This window comes from Stegostoma tigrinum, chromosome 43 (assembly GCF_030684315.1).
Source record: "Stegostoma tigrinum isolate sSteTig4 chromosome 43, sSteTig4.hap1, whole genome shotgun sequence".
NCBI lineage: Eukaryota > Metazoa > Chordata > Chondrichthyes > Orectolobiformes > Stegostomatidae > Stegostoma > Stegostoma tigrinum.
In genome coordinates, this window is record NC_081396.1 from 14324984 (window position 1) to 14345000 (window position 20017).

At 54.0% G+C, this 20017-nt stretch overlaps 1 protein-coding gene across 1 annotated transcript in view; it reads left to right on the forward strand.

Moving 5' to 3' along the window:
- LOC132206755 (uncharacterized) overlaps nt 1–20017 on the forward strand; it is a 184450-nt gene that overhangs the window by 133980 nt on the left and 30453 nt on the right. The window contains exons 6-7 of the mRNA XM_059641708.1: nt 534–668; nt 11379–11540. Coding sequence (XP_059497691.1) covers nt 534–668; nt 11379–11540 — 297 coding nt within the window. The remainder of the gene's footprint in view (nt 1–533; nt 669–11378; nt 11541–20017) is intronic.

Genomic DNA, 20017 nt, shown 5'->3' on the forward strand with positions numbered 1-20017 from the left:
TCAGTAATTATACATGGTATAATTGGACAAAAAATGCACTATTGTTAAAATAATTAGCAATTCAACCAGAAAGGCCGCTAATGTGAATCCTGGATCTGTATATCATTTGAAATTTCTTAATTGTGTAGTTTTAGTATTTGACCACAAGATGGAGAATTCTGTTCAGGTGATGTTGTAGCCAGAAGATAGAAAGATGATAGAAATGCTTGGAGAGATATGGGCCAAGCACAGGCAGGTGGAACTAGTTGAGTTTGGGATTGTGATCAGCATAGACTGGTTGGACCAAAGGATCTTTTTTCATGCTGTACGACTGTATGAAACTCAAGCTTAATTGTTCGAAACTCACATTTAGACATACCTGACCTTTATCATAATCTTCCAGAAAGATAACGACTTTTTCCCTCAGAATTGCAGACTCTTTAATTTTACACCTTCAAAGACATTTAGCAGGGAAAGCGTGGGTTATAGAGTGAGTTGAGTAGATTGTTTCATTATTAATTCTGAACTAAATTTGATTTACTTTACATTTTTAGACAACGTCAGGTGAAGATGTGCGTGATTTCAGCAAGGTGCTTAAAAATAAGTTCAGATCAAAGAAACACTTTGCCAAACATCCTCGCTTGAGTTATTTACTAGTACAAACAGTTCTAGAAGGCGAGAACCTTGAGGTAAGTTTATTGATGTGAGATTGACGAATGTATCAATGCCCATTTGGGAGTTGACAAATATTGCAGCATTATTCATTCTGCAGCTTTGCAGGAGAGTGAGGTTGTCCATTTGCGCATATGTCAGAAGTAGACAATACAAAAACAAGGGGGGCTTAATGATATCATTGGACCTCTCGCCTTCAAAACAGTGTAGTTACTCAGAGAGTACATCTGCTGACGACTGGGCCCCTGCAGTCCTCTCCCGCTCACAGGGACTTGCCCCCCCGCCGCCCCGTCCCGCTGACGGGGGCCTGCCCCCCGCCGCCCCGTCCCGCTGACGGGGGCCTGCCCCCCGCCGCCCCGTCCCGCTGACGGGGGCCTGCCCCCCGCCGCCCCGTCCCGCTGACGGGGGCCTGCCCCCCGCCGCCCCGTCCCGCTGACGGGGGCCTGCCCCCCCGCCGCCCCGTCCCGCTGACGGGGGCCTGCCCCCCGCCGCCCCGTCCCGCTCTCAACCACCCCGCCCACCCTCCTCCTCCTTCCCCCACCCCCCCCAACACCCTCCTCCTTCCCCCACCCCCCCCAACACCCTCCTCCTTCCCCCACCCCCCCCCAACACCCTCCTCCTTCCCCCCACCCCCCCCAACACCCTCCTCCTTCCCCCACCCCCCCCCAACACCCTCCTCCTTCCCCACCCCCCCCCCCAACACCCTCCTCCTCCTTCCATCCCCCCACCCTTCTCCACACCTCCTTTGCCCCCACCCTCCACCTCCCCCCTCAGCACCCTCCTCCCTCCTCTTTCTCCCCCCACCCTCCTCCTCCTTCCAGCCCCTACCCCCTCCTCATTCCCCTCAACCCTCCTCCTTCTCCTCCCCACCCTCCTCCTCCTCCTTTCCCCCCACCACCCTCCTCCTCCCCCCCTCCACCCTCCTCTTGCTCCTCCTTTGTTATCACGGGGTGGAAGGAGGAGGAGTGGGCTCGGGGGCAATGGAGGAGGCGGAGGACGAGAGATAAGGGGAACTGCAGATGCTGGAGAATCCACGTGAACAAAGTGTGGAGCTGGATGAACACAGCAGGCCAAGCAGCATCTCAGGAGCAAAAAGCTGACGTTTCGGGCCTAGACCCTTCATCAGAGACGGGGATGGGGAGAGGGAACTGGAATAAAGAGGGAGAGGCGGACTGAAGATGGAGAGAAAACAAGATAGGTAGAGTACAGGTGAGGTCGGGTGAGGATAGGTCAGTCCAGGGAAGATGGATAGGTCAAGGAGGCAGGATGAGGGAGAGGTAGGAAATGGAGGTGTGGCTAGAGGTGGGACAGAGAGATGGGTGAGAGGAAGGACAGGGTTGGGATGCAGTGGGGGGAGGGGACGAGCTGAGCTGGTTTTGGGATTCAGTGGGGGGAGGGGACGAGCTGAGCTGCTGGTTTTGGGATGTAGTGGGGGGAGGGGACGAGCTGAGCTGGTTTTGGGATGCAGTGGGGGAAGGGGAGATTTTGAAGCTTGTTTTCTCTCCATCTTCGGTCCGCCTCCCCCCCTCCCTATTTATTCCAGTTCCCCCACCCCATCCCCGTCTGTGATAGAGGGGCTGGGCCCGAAACGTCAGCTTTTGTGCTCCTGAGATGCTGCTTGGCCTGTTGTGTTCATCCAGCTCCACACTTTGTTAACGTGGATTCTCCAGCATCTGCAGTTCGCATTATCTCTCCCCCACCCCCCCCGCCTCCTCCTCCCCCCGACCACCCTCCTCCTCCTCCTCCTCATCCTCCTCCTCCTCCTCCTCCTCATCCTCCTCCTTACCCTCTCCCTCTCCCGCCTCCTCCTCCTCCACTCCTACCACTCTCCTCCTCTTCCTCCACTCCCACCACCCTCCTCTTCCTCCTCCTCTTCCTCCACTCCCACCACCCTCCTCCTCTTCCTCCACTCCACCACCCTCCTCCTCCTCCTCCTCCTCCACTCCCACCACCCTCCTCCTCCTCCTCCACTCCCACCACCCTCCTCCTCCTCCTCCACTCCACCACCCTCCTCCTCCTCTCCCACCACCCTCCTCCTCCTCCTCCTCCTCCTCCTCTTCCTCCACTCCCACCACCCTCCTCCTCTTCCTCCACTCCCACCACCACCCTCCTCTTCCTCCACTCCCACCACCCTCCTCCTCCTCCTCCTCCTCCTCCTCCTCTTCCTCCACTCCCACCACCCTCCCTCCTCCTCCTCCTCCTCCTCCTCCTCCACTCCCACCATCCTCCTCCTCCTCCTCCTCCACTCCCACCACCCTCCTCCTCCTCCACTCCCACCACCCTCCTCCTCCTCCTCCACTCCCACCACCCTCCTCCTCCTCCTCCACTCCCACCACCCTCCTCCTCCTCCTCCTCCTCCTCCACTCCCACCACCACCCTCCTCCTCCTCCTCCTCCTCCACTCCCACCACCCTCCTCCTCCTCCTCCTCCTCCTCCTCCTCCTCCTCCTCCTCCTCCACTCCCCACATCCTCCTCCTCCTCCTCCACTCCACCCACCCTCCTCCTCCTCTTCAGCCTCCTCCCCACCATCCTCCTCCACTCCACCCACCATCATCCTCCTCCTCCACTCCCACCACCCTCCTCCTCCTCCTCCACTCCCACCACCCTCCTCCTCCTCCTCCACTCCCACCACCCTCCTCCTCCTCCTCCTCCTCCTCCACTCCCACCACCACCCTCCTCCTCCTCCTCCTCCTCCACTCCCACCACCCTCCTCCTCCTCCTCCTCCTCCTCCTCCTCCTCCTCCTCCTCCTCCTCCTCCTCCACTCCCCACATCCTCCTCCTCCTCCTCCACTCCACCCACCCTCCTCCTCCTCTTCAGCCTCCTCCCCCACCATCCTCCTCCACTCCACCCACCATCATCCTCCTCCTCCACTCCCCCCACCCTCCTCCTCCTCCTCCTCCTCCTCCTCCTCCTCCTCCTCCTCCTCCTCTCCTCCCCCCACCATCCTCCCCTTTTCCCCACCCTCTTCCACCCCCACCCTCTTCCTCCTTCTTCCCGCCCCACCCCCCTCCTCCTACTTCCCGCCCCACCCTCCTCCTTCCCCCCCCAACCCCCCCTCCTTTGACCACACCCTTTCTACTCCTTCCCCCCCCCCCACCCTTCCTCCTACTCCTCGTTTCCCCCCCACCCTCCTGCTCCTCCTCCTATTCCCCCCCACCCTCCGCCACCCCCTCCTCCTCACAGCCACTTGCCCCCTCCGTCCTCACCCGCGCACAGCCACTTGCCCCTGCAGTACTTAGCAACTGACAACGACTTGCCTCCTCTGTCATTACCCGTCCCCAGCCTCTTGCCCCTGCTGTCCTGACCCCCTCACAGCCTCTTGCCCCTGCAGTCTTCACCCGTCCACGGCGACTTGCCCTTTCCGTCCTGACTCGCTCACGGCGAATTGCCCCCTCTCTCCTGACGCACTCAGAGCCAGTTGCCCCTGCAGCCCTGACCCGCTCACAGGGACTGGCCCCGGCAGCCCTGACCCGCTCACAGGGTCTTGCCCCCCGCGGCCCCGGCCCGCGCTCGGGGGCCGGCGCCCCCGCGGCCCCGGCCCGCGCTCGGGGGCCGGCCCCCGCGGCCCCGGCCCGCGCCCGGGGGCCGGCCCCCGCGGCCCCGGCCCGCGCCCGGGGGCCGGCCCCCGCGGCCCCGGCCCGCGCCGCCCCGGCCCGCGCTCGGGGGCAGCTATTTGACACCGCAGCCCTGACCCCCTCAAAGGGACTGGCCCCCGCACCCTGACCCCCCTGACAGCTAATTGCCACCACAGCCCTCACCCCCTGACAGCTAATTGCCACCACAGCCCTGACCCGCTCACAGGGACTGGCTTCCGCAGCCCTGACCCGCTAACAGCGATTTGCCACCTCGCCCTGACCCGCTCCCAGGGACTGTCCCCCTGCAGCCCTGTCCTGCTCACAGGGACTTGCCCCCTGCAGCCCTGACCTGCTCACAGGGACTTGCCCCCTGCAGCCCTGACCTGCTCACATCGTCTTCCCCTCTCGGTCCTGACCTGCTCACAGCGACTGGCCCCTGCAGTCCTGATCCACTCTCAAACACCCCACCCTCCTCCTCCTCCTCCCCACCCACCCTCCTCCTTCTCCCCCCTGACCCTCTTCCTCCATCCGCCCCCCCCCCACACTCCTCTTCCTTCACCCCCCACCCTCCTCCTCCTTCCACCCCCCCACCCTCCTCCTCCTTCCACCCCCCAACCACCTCCTCCTTCCACCCCCCAACCTCCTCTTCCTTTCCCCACCACCCTCCTCACAACCTCCTTTGCCCCCCACCTTCCACCTCCCCCCTCACCACCCTCCTCTTCCTCCTTCCACCACCTACCCCCCTCCTCCTTCCAGCCCCTACCCCCCTCCTCCTTCCACCCCCACCCTCCTCCTCCTTCCACCCCCCACCCTCCTCCTCCTTCCACCCCCCACCCTCCTCCTCCTTCCACCCCCCCCACCCTCCTCCTCCTTCCACCCCCACCCTCCTCCTCCTTCCACCCCCCACCCTCCTCCTCCTTCCACCCCCCCCACCCTCCTCCTCCTCCTCCTCCTTTCCCCCCAACCTCCTCTTCCTTTCCGCACAACCCCCCTCCTTTCTCCCCCCAACGCTCCTCCTTTCCCCCCCCAACGCGCCTCCTTTCCCCCCGCAACCCCCCTTTCCCCGACCCCCCCTCCTCCTTCCACCCCCGACTCCCCTCCTCCTTCCACCCCCCACCCTCCTCCTCCTCATTCCCCCAACCCCCCACCTTTCCCCCCCGTACCACCACCCTCCTTCCACCCCCTACCCTCCTCCTCATTCCCCCCACCCACCACCCTCCTCCTTCCCCCCCAACCCTCCTCCTTCCCCCCCAACCCTCCTCTTGCTCCTCCTTTGTTATCACGGAGCAGGAGGATGGTGGGGGGTGGAAGGAGGAGGAGTGGGCTGGGGGGCAATGGAGGAGTTGAGGAGGAGGAGGAGGAGGAGGAGAGATATGGGAACTGCAGATGCTGGAGAATCCACATGAACAAAGTGTGGAGCTGGATGAACACAGCAGGCCAAGCAGCATCTCAGGAGCAAAAAGCTGACGTTTTGGGCCTAGACCCTTCTTCAGAGACGGGGATGGGGAGAGGGAGCTGGAATAAATCGGGAGAGAGGGAGAGGCGGACCGAAGATGGAGATAAAACAAGATAGGTAGAGAGGAGAGAAGAGGTGAGGTCAGGTGCGGATAGGTCAGTCCAGGGAGGATGGCAGGATGATGTCGAGGTAGGAAATGGAGGTGTGGCTTGAGGTGGGGACAGAGGGATGGGTGAGAGGAAGAAGAGGTTTGGGATGCAGTGGGGGAGGGGACGAGCTGAGCTGGTTTTGGGATGCAGTGGGGGGAGGGGACGAGCTGAGCTGGTTTTGGGATGCAGTCGGGGGAGGGGACGAGCTGAGCTGGTTTTGGGATGCAGTGGGGAAGGGGAGATTTTGAAGCTTGTTTTCTCTCCATCTTGGGTCCGCCTCCCCCCTCTCCCTATTCCCACCCCATCCCCGTCTGTGATAGAGTGTCTGGGCCCGAAACGTCAGCTTTTGTGCTCCTGAGATGCTGCTTGGCCTGCTGTGTTCATCCAGCTCCACACTTTGTTAAACTGGATTCTCCAGCCTCTGCATTTCCCATTATCTCTCCCCCCGCTCCTCCCCCCCGCCCCCGACCACCCCCCCCCCCCTCCCCCCCCCTCCCCCCTCCCCCTCCCCCTCCCCTCCCCCTCCCCCTCCCCCTCCCCCTCCCTCCTCCTCCTCCTCCTCCTCCTCCTCCTCCTCTCCACCCACCCTCCTCCTCCTCCCCCTTCCCCCACCATCCTCCCCCCTCCTTCCCCCCCCGACCCTCTTCCTCCTTCTTCCCGCCCCACCCCCCTCCTCCTTCATCCCGCCCCACCCTTCTCCTTCGCCCCCAACCCCCCCATCTTGGACCATACCCTTCCTCCTACTCCTCGTTTCCCCCACCCTCCTGCTCCACGTCCTATTCCCCCCACCGTCCGCCACCCCCCCCTCCTCACAGCCACTTGCCCCCTCCGTGTTCACCCGCGCACAGCCACTTGACCCTGCAGTACTTAGCAACTGACAGCAACTTGCCTCCTCTGTCATTACCCGTCCCCAGCCTCTGGCCACTGCTGTCCTGAACCCCTCACAGCCTCTTGCCCCTGCAGTCCTCACGCGTCCACGGCGACTTGCCCTTTCCGTCCTGACTCGCTCACGGCGACTTGCGCCCTCTCTCCTGACGCAGCAGCCCTGACCCGCTCACAGGGACTGGCCCCCGCAGCCCTGACCCGCTCACAGGGACTGGCCCCCGCAGCCCTGACCCGCTCACAGGGACTGGCCCCCGCAGCCCTGACCCGCTGACAGGGACGGGCCCCCGCAGCCCTGACCCGCTGACGGGGACGGGCCCCCGCAGCCCTGACCCGCTCACGGGGACGGGCCCCCGCAGCCCTGACCCGCTGACGGGGACGGGCCCCCGCAGCCCTGACCCGCTCACGGGGACCGGCCCCCGCAGCCCTGACCCGCTCACGGGGACCGGCCCCCGCAGCCCTGACCCGCTCACGGGGACCGGCCCCCGCAGCCCTGACCCGCTCACGGGGACCGGCCCCCGCAGCCCTGACCCGCTCACGGGGACCGGCCCCCGCAGCCCTGACCCGCTCACGGGGACCGGCCCCCGCAGCCCTGACCCGCTCACGGGGACCGGCCCCCCGCAGCCCTGACCCGCTCACGGGGACCGGCCCCCGCAGCCCTGACCCGCTCACGGGGACCGGCCCCCGCAGCCCTGACCCGCTCACGGGGACCGGCCCCCGCAGCCCTGACCCGCTCACGGGGACCGGCCCCCGCAGCCCTGACCCGCTCACGGGGACCGGCCGCCGCAGCCCTGACCCGCTCACGGGGACCGGCCCCCGCAGCCCTGACCCGCTCACGGGGACCGGCCCCCGCAGCCCTGACCCGCTCACGGGGACCGGCCCCCGCAGCCCTGACCCGCTCACGGGGACCGGCCCCCGCAGCCCTGACCCGCTCACGGGGACCGGCCCCCGCAGCCCTGACCCGCTCACGGGACCGGCCCCCGCAGCCCTGACCCGCTCACGGGGACCGGCCCCCGCAGCCCTGACCCGCTCACGGGGACCGGCCCCCGCAGCCCTGACCCGCTCACGGGGACCGGCCCCCGCAGCCCTGACCCGCTCACGGGGACCGGCCCCCGCAGCCCTGACCCGCTCACGGGGACCGGCCCCCGCAGCCCTGACCCGCTCACGGGGACCGGCCCCCGCAGCCCTGACCCGCTCACGGGGACCGGCCCCCGCAGCCCTGACCCGCTCACGGGGACCGGCCCCCGCAGCCCTGACCCGCTCACGGGGACTTGGCCCCCGCAGCCCTGTCGCGCTCACGGGGACTTGGCCCCCGCAGCCCTGACCCGCTCACGGGGACTTGGCCCCCGCAGCCCTGACCCGCTCGCTGCGGCTGGCTCCCCGCAGCCCAGTCCTGCTGACAGCGACTTGCCCCTCCTTCCTGATCTGCTCACAGGCACTTGTCCCCTCTGTCGTAACCCGCTCACAACGACTTGTCCCCTCTGTCCTGTCCCGCTCACAACGTCTTGCCTCCCATTCCTCTTGCACAGGTCACCCTTGCTCAGAAACGGTCCCAATTATCCATGAGCCGGAAACCCTGCCCCCTGTGCCAGCTCCTTAACCATGCATTCATCTCACCTATCTTTCTATGACTTGGCTCACTAACATGTGGCACTCATGGAAACCCATAAATTATTACCCTCTGGGTCCTGCCTTTCAGCCTCTTTGCTAACTCCTTGTCCATAGTCCGCAGGATGTCTTCCCTCTTTCTGCCTATGTCATTGGTACCAACGTGCACGGTGGCCTTTGGCTGCTCACCCTCCACCTTAAGAATTTGTTGCAACCACTCAGAGATGTCCTTGACCTTGGCACCAGGGAAGCAACACACAGCCCTGGTGTCTCAAATGTGGCGACAGAATCTATGCCCCCAATGAATGAGTCTCCAACCACGCTCGCTCACTTGGATTTGCCTGACCCTGTCCCACAGCAGGGTGGTTTGTACCATGGGCCTGGCTATTGCTGGTTATATAACTGACCCAGTTTAGTTTTAGATCAGTGTTAACCTTGGTTTAGTGGATAGCCAAGCACCTCAGTAGTCTACAATACAGGAGAAATACATTCTTAAGCTCACGGATTCTGTGACAGTCAAGGACAAGCACTGAATTGTTCTAACCTGATTTCCAACACCTGGCCCGTAGCCTTGCATGGCTTGCATAGCACTTGCACATTTTAAAAAAAATGTAAGGATGATGTGAGTGTAAGGACATGGAATTTTTTTGATATGGTCATATTCTCTCTTGTTGGAGCTAATTGCTGCTTAGCACTTGTATGGTGCAAATGTAACTTATCCTTTATCAGGCCAAGCCTGATCGTTGTCCAAGTCTCACTGTATTTTCTCATCGTTGACTTCACTGTTGGGTCTAACCAACATTTTGTACATACCCTGCCTATTCTGAAACTCTATCACTGAATATTAAGTCTAATAAAGACAAGTATCCAATGTGCCTTCCAAACCACTTCAACGTCCTCGTCCATTACATTGGGGGATCACAGGCATACACATCAAGATCCTGAGATCCCTGTGATCATTGGTGCTTGTGAGGTCCCTATGATTCATCATGGGCTCCAAAATCTGTTTGTGCTGTGTCACCTAATCCTTATCCCGTTTGTCCTTACATGAAATAATGTTCTCAAACGCTTCTCAAAAATTCTTCCCAATCCTACTATTTGTAATCATGATACAAGTGAGCATAAAACTTGGAACACGACAGCAACAGGAATGTGCCCTTTCGCCCACCATGTTGGGCCAAACATGACAACAAATGAAATAATCCTTTCTGCCTGTCCTTGATCCATAGTCCTCCATTCCTTGCATATTCGTGCACTTAACTAAAAGACCCTTTTAAATGCTTTCATCGTATCTGCATCCACTACCACCCCGGGCAATGTATTCCACACTTTTAACATGCTCAGTGTGAAATATTTGCCCCTCACATCTCTTCTGAACTTACCCCCCCTCTCAGCTTAAATGCATGCCCCCGAATAGTGGACACTTCAACTCCGGGGGAGAAATTTTCTGACCGTTAGCTGTATTTATGTATCTCCTAATTTTATAGACTTCTATCAAGCCTGCCCTCAGCTTCTACTGCCCCAGAGAAAAGGAAGAGTTTTTCCAGCTCCTCCTCCTCGTTCATACCCTCTATTCCAGTCAGCATGCTGGTAAATCTCTTCTGCACCCTGTCCAAAGCCTGCACATCCTTAGTGTAATGTGGCGGCCAGAATTGAATGCAATACTCTGTGTGGTCTCAACAAAGTCTTGTAAAGCTGCAATGTGACATCCTGACTCTTGCACTGAGTTTCCCTCAGCACAAAGGCAAGCATGCGATATGCCTTCTTGACCACCCTATCTACTTGTGTGGCTACTGTCAGGGAGTTATGATCTGGGACCCCAAGATCCCTCTGGACTTCACTGCTGTTTGGGGTCCTGCCATTAACTGTGTATCCCTTTCCTTAACACTTGGTCTCCTAAAATGCAACACCTCATGCCTGCCCAGATTAAACTCCATCGGCCATTTCTCCACTCGAGTTTGCAATTGGTCTGTATCTTGCTGTGTCCTTTGACAACCTTCCATGCTGTCCACAAGTCCATTGGTCCTTGTATCATCTGCAAACTCACTAATCCCCCGTCTACATTTGCCACCAAGTCATTTACATATATCACAAACAGCAGAAGTCACATCGTTGCGGAACACCACTCGTCACTGAGCTGCAGCCAGAAAAACAGCTTTCCACCATTGAGACGGCAAGTACTGTAGATGCTGGAATCCGAGTTAACCAAGTGTGAAGCTGGAGGAACGCAGCAGGTCAGGCAGCATCAGAGGAACAGGAAAGCTGACATTGTTGATGCTGCCTGGCCTGCTGTGTTCCTCCAGCCCTACACTGTGTTATCTTTGTTAGCCTTCCACCGCTACCGTCTGCCTTATATGGGCAGGCCAAGTCACCATGGATCTCATGGATCCTAATCTTCTGGATGAGCATACCATGAGGAACCTTGTTGAAAACGTTCGTAAAATCCATGTATATGTTATCAACTGTTCTACCCGAATTGATCACCCTTGTCACCTCCGTGAAAACTTCAACTGACTTGGTAAGACATAACCTGCCCTGCATAATGCCATGCTGGCTGTCCCTTATTAGCCCATACTTTTGAGACATGAGACACTCACCAGTCTGTAGTTTCCTGGAAAGTCCCTGTTTTCCTGCTTGAACAGAGGAACGACTTTATCCACTCACCAGTCTCCGCAACCCCTCCAGTGCCTGGCCAGGATATCAGATCCTATTGAAAGTAGTGTGTTGATGCATTTGTGTCATGATTGTGTTTTGTTTGAGCCCTAACATTCAAAGCAGTGTAAGAATGCCTTTGTGCAGCAGGCGAGGTGTGATGAGACTGAGCCTTCATACAATTGCAAGATGTTGAAAATTTGCCATTATTTATGAAAACAGTGCTAAATTTCCATGATCAACATTTCTGTTACACTGCAATGATTATCCCGTGGCATGTAAAATCAGAAAGATACGATAAAATGAGACTGGGTCATATGCAGGGAGAATGTTTGCCTTTCATGTCCAGAGAAGTAGTGAAATATTTCCATGAATCTAAAAGTCACTTTTCCGTTCATTGAAGGACACAATCATCGCCTTGGAAGCTTCATCACGATACTACTTTGCATTTCTGAAGAGGGAAGAAGAAATCAATATGCAAATTCAATTCCATGGTTTTGGAAGTCCCATTGAGAACACGATTCATTTGCGCCGGCATAATGCTCTGACCGAGAAAGAATTGAAGGTGAGTTTGTAGTTTAGAAGATCGCAGCAATTTATGCATCAACTTCTTCATCGATAATGTTCCATTGCTTTCAAACTGCATTTTCCTCTCGGCAAGATAATAACTGTTAGAACAAGCAACAGTATCGGTAGATGGTCTTCGGGGAATGCAATGTTACAAAACCCGATCCATTCAACAACATATTTCAGATATGTCAACAAATGAAATATTCCAGCACAGGATAAAACAAGGATGATGAGAGTGAGGAGGCAATAGTTCTGATGACAAAAGAACAGAAATTTACCTTTATCCATTCGAGCAAAAAAGCAGGCACACAAATAAATAATCATCTAACAATGCACGTGTGCAACGGAGGCTACAGGGGGACTAAGAATGTCAATTTGTTGTCATGCGTATTGCAGAAAGGGTGAGTGAAACAGATTCTGTGGTAAATTTGAAGAAATACAGATGATGCATCTCAGGATGTTGGAGGAAGAACATTTATGGACTGAGGCAAATTGTATTGCCCTTTTCAGGAGTTATTAGGTTCATAATGAATTGAAAGACTTCTTGCTGTGCTGAAAGCTTTAGTTTAGTTGCAGCTGGATGACAATTTCTGTTCCTGGTAGTATTTAGCAAACTGTTAAAAGTGAATGTCACCGCACAGAATTCCAAACATGACTCCAATCAGGACAGAAAATATCCAAGGGGTATGATGCGCTGTATCCTCTCATGTTGAACAACGCAGCTACGGATACAATGGAGGCACTGATGATAATCTTCCAAGAATCCTTAGATTGTGGAAAATTCTCAGAGGATTGAAAGATTGTGAACATAACACCATTATTACAAAGATACTTCGACAAAATAGTAAGGCAGTATTGCCAATTTAGGTGAACCTGGGTAGATGTTCATGCCGGCAATGAAAGATGAAATAACAGGGTACTGAGTGTGCTATAACATCCTACAGAGTTAACATCCTTTCATAAAGGGGAAATAATACTTGACAAACTTGCTACAGTGCTTTGAGAAGGAAACAAACATTACTGATGAAGGACCACCAGTTGGTGTAGTACATTGAGATTTCAACAAAGCATTTGATAAGGTACAGCTCAAAAGGTGTCTCAAAAGAAAAGAGCCCGTGTGTTCAAGGGTAGTATGCTCGGATGGACAGAGGACTGCATCGTAAATAGAAGTAGAGTCGTAGCAGCAGGATGGTAACTTCCAAGTCATGTACGGCCACAGAGCGAGTGCTGCGGAGGCCGAACACCTCATGTTGACTGGGTCGATTTCGGAAATGGCGGAGGGGATTGCTATGCTTAGGAAAGTTGGGCTACATTCATTGGAGTTTATAAGATGATAAAAAAACTTATTTTTTCGACATTTAAGATTCTTAAGAGGCTTGATAGTGTATATCCGTAGAGATTACTCCCATTTGTGAAAGATTTTACGACCAGAGGCCACATTTTCAAATTAGTTGCCTACTAATTCAGGGAAGAATGACTTCTTTCAGGTTGTCACAATTTATTGAACACTTCAACCAAGAGTTCAGGCAGACCCTCTAATAAGAGACACCTCCTCTGTATTAAGTCTCTAGATTTGACAGAAGATCGGCCCTGTGAGAGGGTCAGTACTGAGGTATTGAAGCTTTGTCAGAAGGCGAATAATGAGTGCGGGCACTGAAGAAGTGCCTCATTGACAGGGGTTCAGTCCTGACCCCTGTGAGAGTTCATCATTGTCAGGTGGTCAATACTGAGACAATGCTTCCTTGTCAAAGGATCAGCACGAAAGATCTGCCACACATTTTTCGTGTCAGTATTGAGGAAATGCAGCAATATGAGAGGGTCTGAACTGTGGGAGTGCATTATTGTCAGAAGGTCAAGACTGAGGCAGCACCTCATTCTAAGGTGAGGCAATGCCATACAAACAGAAGGTCAGTCCTGAGATATTGCGACTGTGAGAGTGTCAGAAATAAAGGTGCCTCCTTGTCAGATGGTCAGAACTGAGGGATTGAAGCATTGTCAGAGCTTCAATACTGAGGCCTTGCTTCGTTGTCAAAGGGTCAAATCTGTGGGAGTGCGATATTGTCAGAGGATCAATGCTGAGGCAGTGCCTCATAATAATGGTGTGTTTTTGATGACAGCGTGCATCGAAGTGGTTCTTTTGTGATTCTATCAAGTGCAGTTGAAGGAATGCTTGCCAATTTTCTGAAAGATGAACATTTATTGAGGAAATAAAAGATGGAGAAAGAGTAATTAAAAAGAATAACAAGTAGAGAGTAAAAAAGAATAAGCCTCATGTTCTTGTGGCCGTGTGGGACCCCTCGATCAATGGCTGGCCTGGAGGCTGAGGTTGTTCCTGGCACCGTTCGCGGTCTCATTCCGAGATGACGTCCAGTGCTGAGGAACAAAATGCTCCCTCTGCTCCTGTGTAACAAACGACTTGGCAAAGAAAAAAACCAGTGTCAGAAATAAAATTAACTGTAAAACAGGAATGCTGACAGGACTCATTCAAAGTCAACCATTTCTCAAATATCAAGAAATGTTACCCTTCAGCCCATCCTATTCATGGGGTTGGAACTGCTAGTACCACACGAATGCAGCATCGCGACTGAGGCAATGCAGCACTGTGCGAGGGTCAGGATTAAGGGTCAGTTTTGAGGCAGTGCCTTGATGTTATGGAGTCAGAACATTATTGCCACATGTTCAATACAGACAGTGTGTTGACCCTCTGTCAATGCTTCAATGCCTCAGTGCCGACCCTCTGATAATGAATCACTCCAACAGTTCTGACCCTATCTTGCAAGACCTCAGTATGACCTTTCTGACCCTATTACAGTGGGCCACTGCTGCAGTATTGACCATCTGATAATGATGCAATACCTCAGTTCTGACCCTCTGACAGTTGTGCAACACCTCAGTCCGCACCCTTTCATCATTCGGCACTTGCTCAATTATGAGCCCTTTGTGAGTTAGTTGTGAGGCAAGACTTCATTGCTGCAGTGTCAGTGCTGAGAGCGGGCCTTTTTATTAGCTCATCAGTACCTAAGGTACTGGCTAATTGTCAGCAGGTCAGTTCTGAGGCAGCGACTCTTTGCCCGAACCCTGACTCTAAACCCAGCCTCAGCCCTAAACCCATACAAACGCTCGCCTCGGGCTAACCCTCACCTCAGCATTAACCCTAACCCTAACCCTATCCTCAGCGTAAACCCTCCCTACCCTCAGCCCTAATGCTGATCCTCAGACCGAACATCTAGTCTCAGCCCTCAAGTGAGCCTCAGCCCTACCACTAGCTATGGCTTCAGCCCTAAAATGAACCGTAACACACAGCCCCAATTAACGCTTAGCCTCAACCCCAACCCTCGCCTAAGCTCCAAGTCTAACCTCAGCCCTAACCTAACCCCCAATACTTGCCTGCCAGACAGTTAGTACTGAGGAAGTGCTTTAGTTTCAGAGATTTAGTCCTGAGAATGCGCTTCGTTTTCAGAGTGACCATCTGAAACAGCGTCTCATTGAAATGGGGTCAGAATTGCTGGAATGCTACATGGAATGGTGACAGATTGTAGGACTGTCAGTGGGTCAGATCTGAGGTAGTGCATCAACGGTGGATGGTCAGTCTTGAGGGAGTTCAGAGGATCAACAAAGAGGGAATGCCTCAATGCAATGGCGACAGAACTGAGAGAGGGCCACAGGATTAGAGATATGCCACATGATTCGAGATGGTAGGAAGTGCCTCATTGTCAGCAGGTCCGTTTTGTGGCCGGTCGCCATAGCTGGAGTGTCAGTTCTGAGGCAGTGTGTCTTTGTCAGAGGGTCTGTACTGAAGCAGTGCCTCATTATTCGAGAGCGTTTGGTGTGAGGCAGTATCTGATTGGTGCAAGGTCAGCCCTAAGGGAGTGCCTCTTTGTCAGAGGGTCAATACTGAGTTAGCGACTCATTGTAAGGAGTTCAGAATTGAGGGACTGCCACGTGATGAGAGGGTCAAAACGGAGGGAGTGTGGCTGTATCTGACAGTCCGAAGGGAGCGCCATTGTTAGAAGGTCAGTTCTGAGAAACTGCCTCCGTGGAATGGCATCAGCATTGAAGCTAACCACGTGACGAGCCGATAAAAACTGAGTTATTGCAGTAGCATCAGAGGGCCAGATCTGTAGGAGTGCATTATTTTCAGAGGTGAATACTGAGGCACAGCCTCAGTGTAAGGGGGTCAAAATTAAGGGAGTGCCACACAATTACAGGGCAGTACGGAAGTATTACAGCACTGTGTGCGGCGCAGAATCGATGGAGTGCATCATTGTTCTCCAGCCACAAGTGAGGCAGCGCCTCATTGTAATGGATCAGAATAGGGTCAGCACTGAGAGTCAGTACAGAGGTAGTGCAGAACTGTGGAGGTGTCAGAACTGAGGGAGAGCACCATTGTCAGCTGGTCAAAAGTGCACCATTGTCGTAAGATCAGAACTGAGGGTGTGCCGCACAATGAGAGGGTCAATTTCGAGGAAGTGACTCTTTGTCAGTGTTAATACTGAAGTATGACCTCATCTTGAGGGGATCAGGCTTCAGAGAATGCATTGTTGTCAGAGGGTCGGCACTGCAGCGGGGCTATGTTGTCAGGGGGTCAGAATTGAAGGAGTGCCACCCATTTTAGAAGGTCAGTACAGAGGTCATCGAGCACTGTCAGAGGTAAGTCCTGATGGAGTGCCTCATTGTCATTGGATCAGTTTTCAGGCAGTACCTCTTTGGCAGAGCGTCAGTACTGTCGCAGTGCCTGATTGTAATGGGATCAGAATTCAAGGAGTGCCACTGCCTCACTGAGGTACTGCAGCTGTATCAGCGGGTCAGTGGCCTATTGTCAGAGGGTCTGTTTGAGCCAGTGCCTACTTGGCAGAGTGTCAGCAATTAGGGAGTTTGCCTTTATCAGAGGGTCAGAACAAGAGAGTGCATTTGTAGCAGAGTGTCAATACTCAGCCTTGTCCGCCCAAGTCCAACACCAGCACCTCCACATCATCCGCCCACCCTGAGGACTGACCCTCCACCAATGAGCTACAGCCTCACACTGGACTGACCAACAATGAGACACTATCCCTCCAGACCCCCTGACAAAGAAGCAGTGCCTCAGCACTGACCGTCAGGCAAGGAAGGCTCTCTGTCAGTACTGACCCTCTCACAAGGAGACACTGCCTCAGATCATGACCCTCTGACAATAATGCACGCCCACAGTTCAGATTCTCTGACGCTGTTGCAGTACCTCAGTACTGAGTCTCTGTTAGTGTGGCACTGCTTCAATTCTGACCCTTCTATAATGAGAGACTGCCTCAGTATCGACAGTCTGACAATAGTTCACTCACACTATTCTGATGCTCTGACAGTGCTGCTATACCTCAGTACTCACTAATTAACAATGAGGGTTAGCGTGAGAGGGTGGCGAGGGTTAGGGTTTGGGTTAGGACCAAGGCTAGGGGTTAGGTGTGAGGATTGGACGAGGTTTTGGATGAGGGGAGAGTTAGGGTGAGGGATGAGACTTGTGTTAGGGCTACTAATCAGGTTAAATTTGGAGTTCGGGGTAGGACTCGGGAGAGGTTTTGGGTTAAGGCTGAGGTTAGGCTTAGGGCTGAGTCTATGGTTAGGGTTAGAGCTCAGACAACATTTAGGTTTGGGGCTGAGGCTTCTCCTTATGTTGAGGGTGAGTGTTAGGCCTGAGGCTAGGCTTAGGCCTGAAGCCGCGGTTAGGTTTGGGGTTGGACTGATTAGACCCACTCTGACCCATTACAATGAGGTACTACCACAGAACTGACTCTCTGTCGATAAAGAACATGAGATGCTGTCAGCTTGTCCAATCAGAGGTCCAATATTAAGGAAATAGTGCACTGTTGGAGGGTTGATAAATATAATATAATATATCGGGAGTGCTGCACTGTCAGAGGGTTAATGACGTGGGAGTGCTGAAATAGCGCAGAATCAGACCTGAGAGAGTGCTGCACGTTCAGAGAGTTAGTACTGAGGGAGTGCTATAATGTCAGAGGATTGATATCAAGGGGCACCGGCGAAGGATCAGTAGCGCAGTACTGTCCGAAGGCCAATATTGAGAGAGTTCTGCTGCGTCAGTGGGGGTCGATATTACAGAATTGCGACACTATCAGTGTATCAATGTCAGACGGTCAGTTCTGAGGGAGGGCTACGCTGTTGGAGGGTCAATATTGAGTGTGTGCGCGACACTCGGATGATCACTTTGTTGGAGTTCGGCACTGTAACAGAGTGCCACACTGGCAGCGGGTTAATATTAAGGGAGTGCTGCACTGTCAGAGGGTGAAAGATGAGGGAGGGCTTCTCTTTGTTGGGGTGGGTATGAAAGAGAACCTCCCGTTCGGGGATCAATATTAATGTTGTAGAGTCAGTGGAGAGGCATTGCTGCACCGTGGAGGGTCAATAAGAAGCATGTAGCTCCACTGGCAAGGTGCCAATGATGACAGAATGCTGCACTGCCAGAGGATCAGCAATGAGGGAAAACTGTATTGTCAGAGTGTCTTCGTCAAGAAAGTGCCACTCTGTCGGAAGGCCAATATTAAGGGAGTGCTGCACTGTCACAGGATCAATATTAGGGGTGTGCTGCACTAACAGAGGGTCAGTGTTGATTGAATGCTTGACTGTTGCAGAGCCAGGACTGAGGGAATCCTGCATCGTTACGGTGTCATCGTTGAGGGAGTGCTGCACTGTTGAAGGGCCGAAAGTAAGGGAGTGTGACACTGTCAGAGTGTCATTACCAAAGGTGGGCTACAGTATCAAAGGGTGAGTAATGAGGGAATGCTGCGCTGTCGGAGGGTCAGCACTGAGGTGGGTTGTACTGTCAGATCGTCAATATAAATAATAATGTTAGGGGAGTGCTGCATTGTGAGTTGGTCCATATTAAGGGAACGCTGAAACTGTCAGTGATGCTCAGGGTGTGCAACACTGTCAGAGGGAGTGATGTACTCTGAGTGTCAGCACGGAGGCTGACCTTCACTGTAATTGTGTCAGAATTAAAAGAACGGTCAGAGGATATAAACTGAGGCATTTCAGAGCCATCAGAACGTCGAAACTGAGGTGTTTCAGATCAGTTTGTGGGTGCCTCATTTTAATGTGGTCAGACTTGAGCAAGTGCTTCATTGTCAGAGGCTCAGAACCAAGTGAGTGCCTCGTTATCAGACACTGTCCTAAAGAGGGCCTTGTTGGTGGCTGTGTTGTAAGGCAATTCCTCATTGCTGCAGGATCAGCCTTGAGAGTGTGCCAGTCTGGAAGGAGTGCCTAAAAACTGAGGGAGTGCGACACAATTCGAGATTCAGCGCTGAGTAAGTGCCTCATTGTCACAGAGTTAGTTCTGAGGCAGGGTCACATTGCCTTAGGGTCAATTCTGAGGGTGTATTAGGAGCAGACTGTAAATACTGAGTCAGTACCTCAGTGCATTGGATTCAGAGTTGATGGAGTACAAGATGATTAGAAGTTCAGTCCTGAAGTCTTGCAGCTCTGTCAGAGGGTCAGAACTGAGGGGGCAGTGCTTTACTGTCAGCGGATCAGTTCTGCGGCAGTACCTCATTGCTGGAGGGTCAGATGTGGACGAGTGTCACATTGTCAGAAGGCCAGTTCTGAATAAGTGACTTTTTGTCAGAAGGCCAATACTCAGTCAGTGGCTCATTTTGAGCAGATCAGAATTGAGGGTTTGCAACACTTTTCGAGATTCAGTCTGGAGACATTACTGCTACACGCCTGAATTGAGGGAGTGCTGCAAGATTGGAGGGTGAAAATAAACCTGAAAACAGTGACCCCTTTCAATAACCTATAAAACACAGGGATGACTGTAAATAATCCCTAAAACGCAGAGGCCTTTGTCGGAGTGCCTCAGTGTAATGTTTTCAGAATTGAGGGAGTGCCACGTGATTACAGATTCACTGCTGATGGAGTTGCTCATTGTCACAAGGTCAGTTCTGAGGCAGGGCTGCTTTGCTGGAGGGTCACTTCTGAGTGAGTGTATTAGTATCAGCCCCATGTTGTAGGGACTGTACTTTTCCAGGAAGACAGTTAGAATAATCTTGAATTATAAACTAATCTGAAATACTGTTTGACTTGTTAAGGTTACAATACATCCTGAGTCACCTACAGAATACGCACTTGCTCTCCCTGTGTCTCTCGGTAAGCAAAGGTAGTTTCTTTCAGACTACTCTCGGAAATAAAGTGCTGCGCCGGTGGTCAGTATTGAAGAAATGCTCCATTGTTGGAGGATCAGTACTGAGGGAGTGCTGGTCTGTCACAGGGCCAAGATTATGGGTGTGCTGTGCTTTCAGAAGGTCACAAGCAAACAAGCACTGCCAGACATAAAAAACAAAAGAACTGCGGATGCTGTAAGTCGGGAACAAAAAGAAAGTTGCTGGAAAATCTCAGCAGGCCTGGCAGCATCTGTGCAGGAGAAAACAGATTCAACGTTTCGAGTCCATTGACCCTTCCTCAGAACAGTTCTGAGGAAGGGTCACTGGA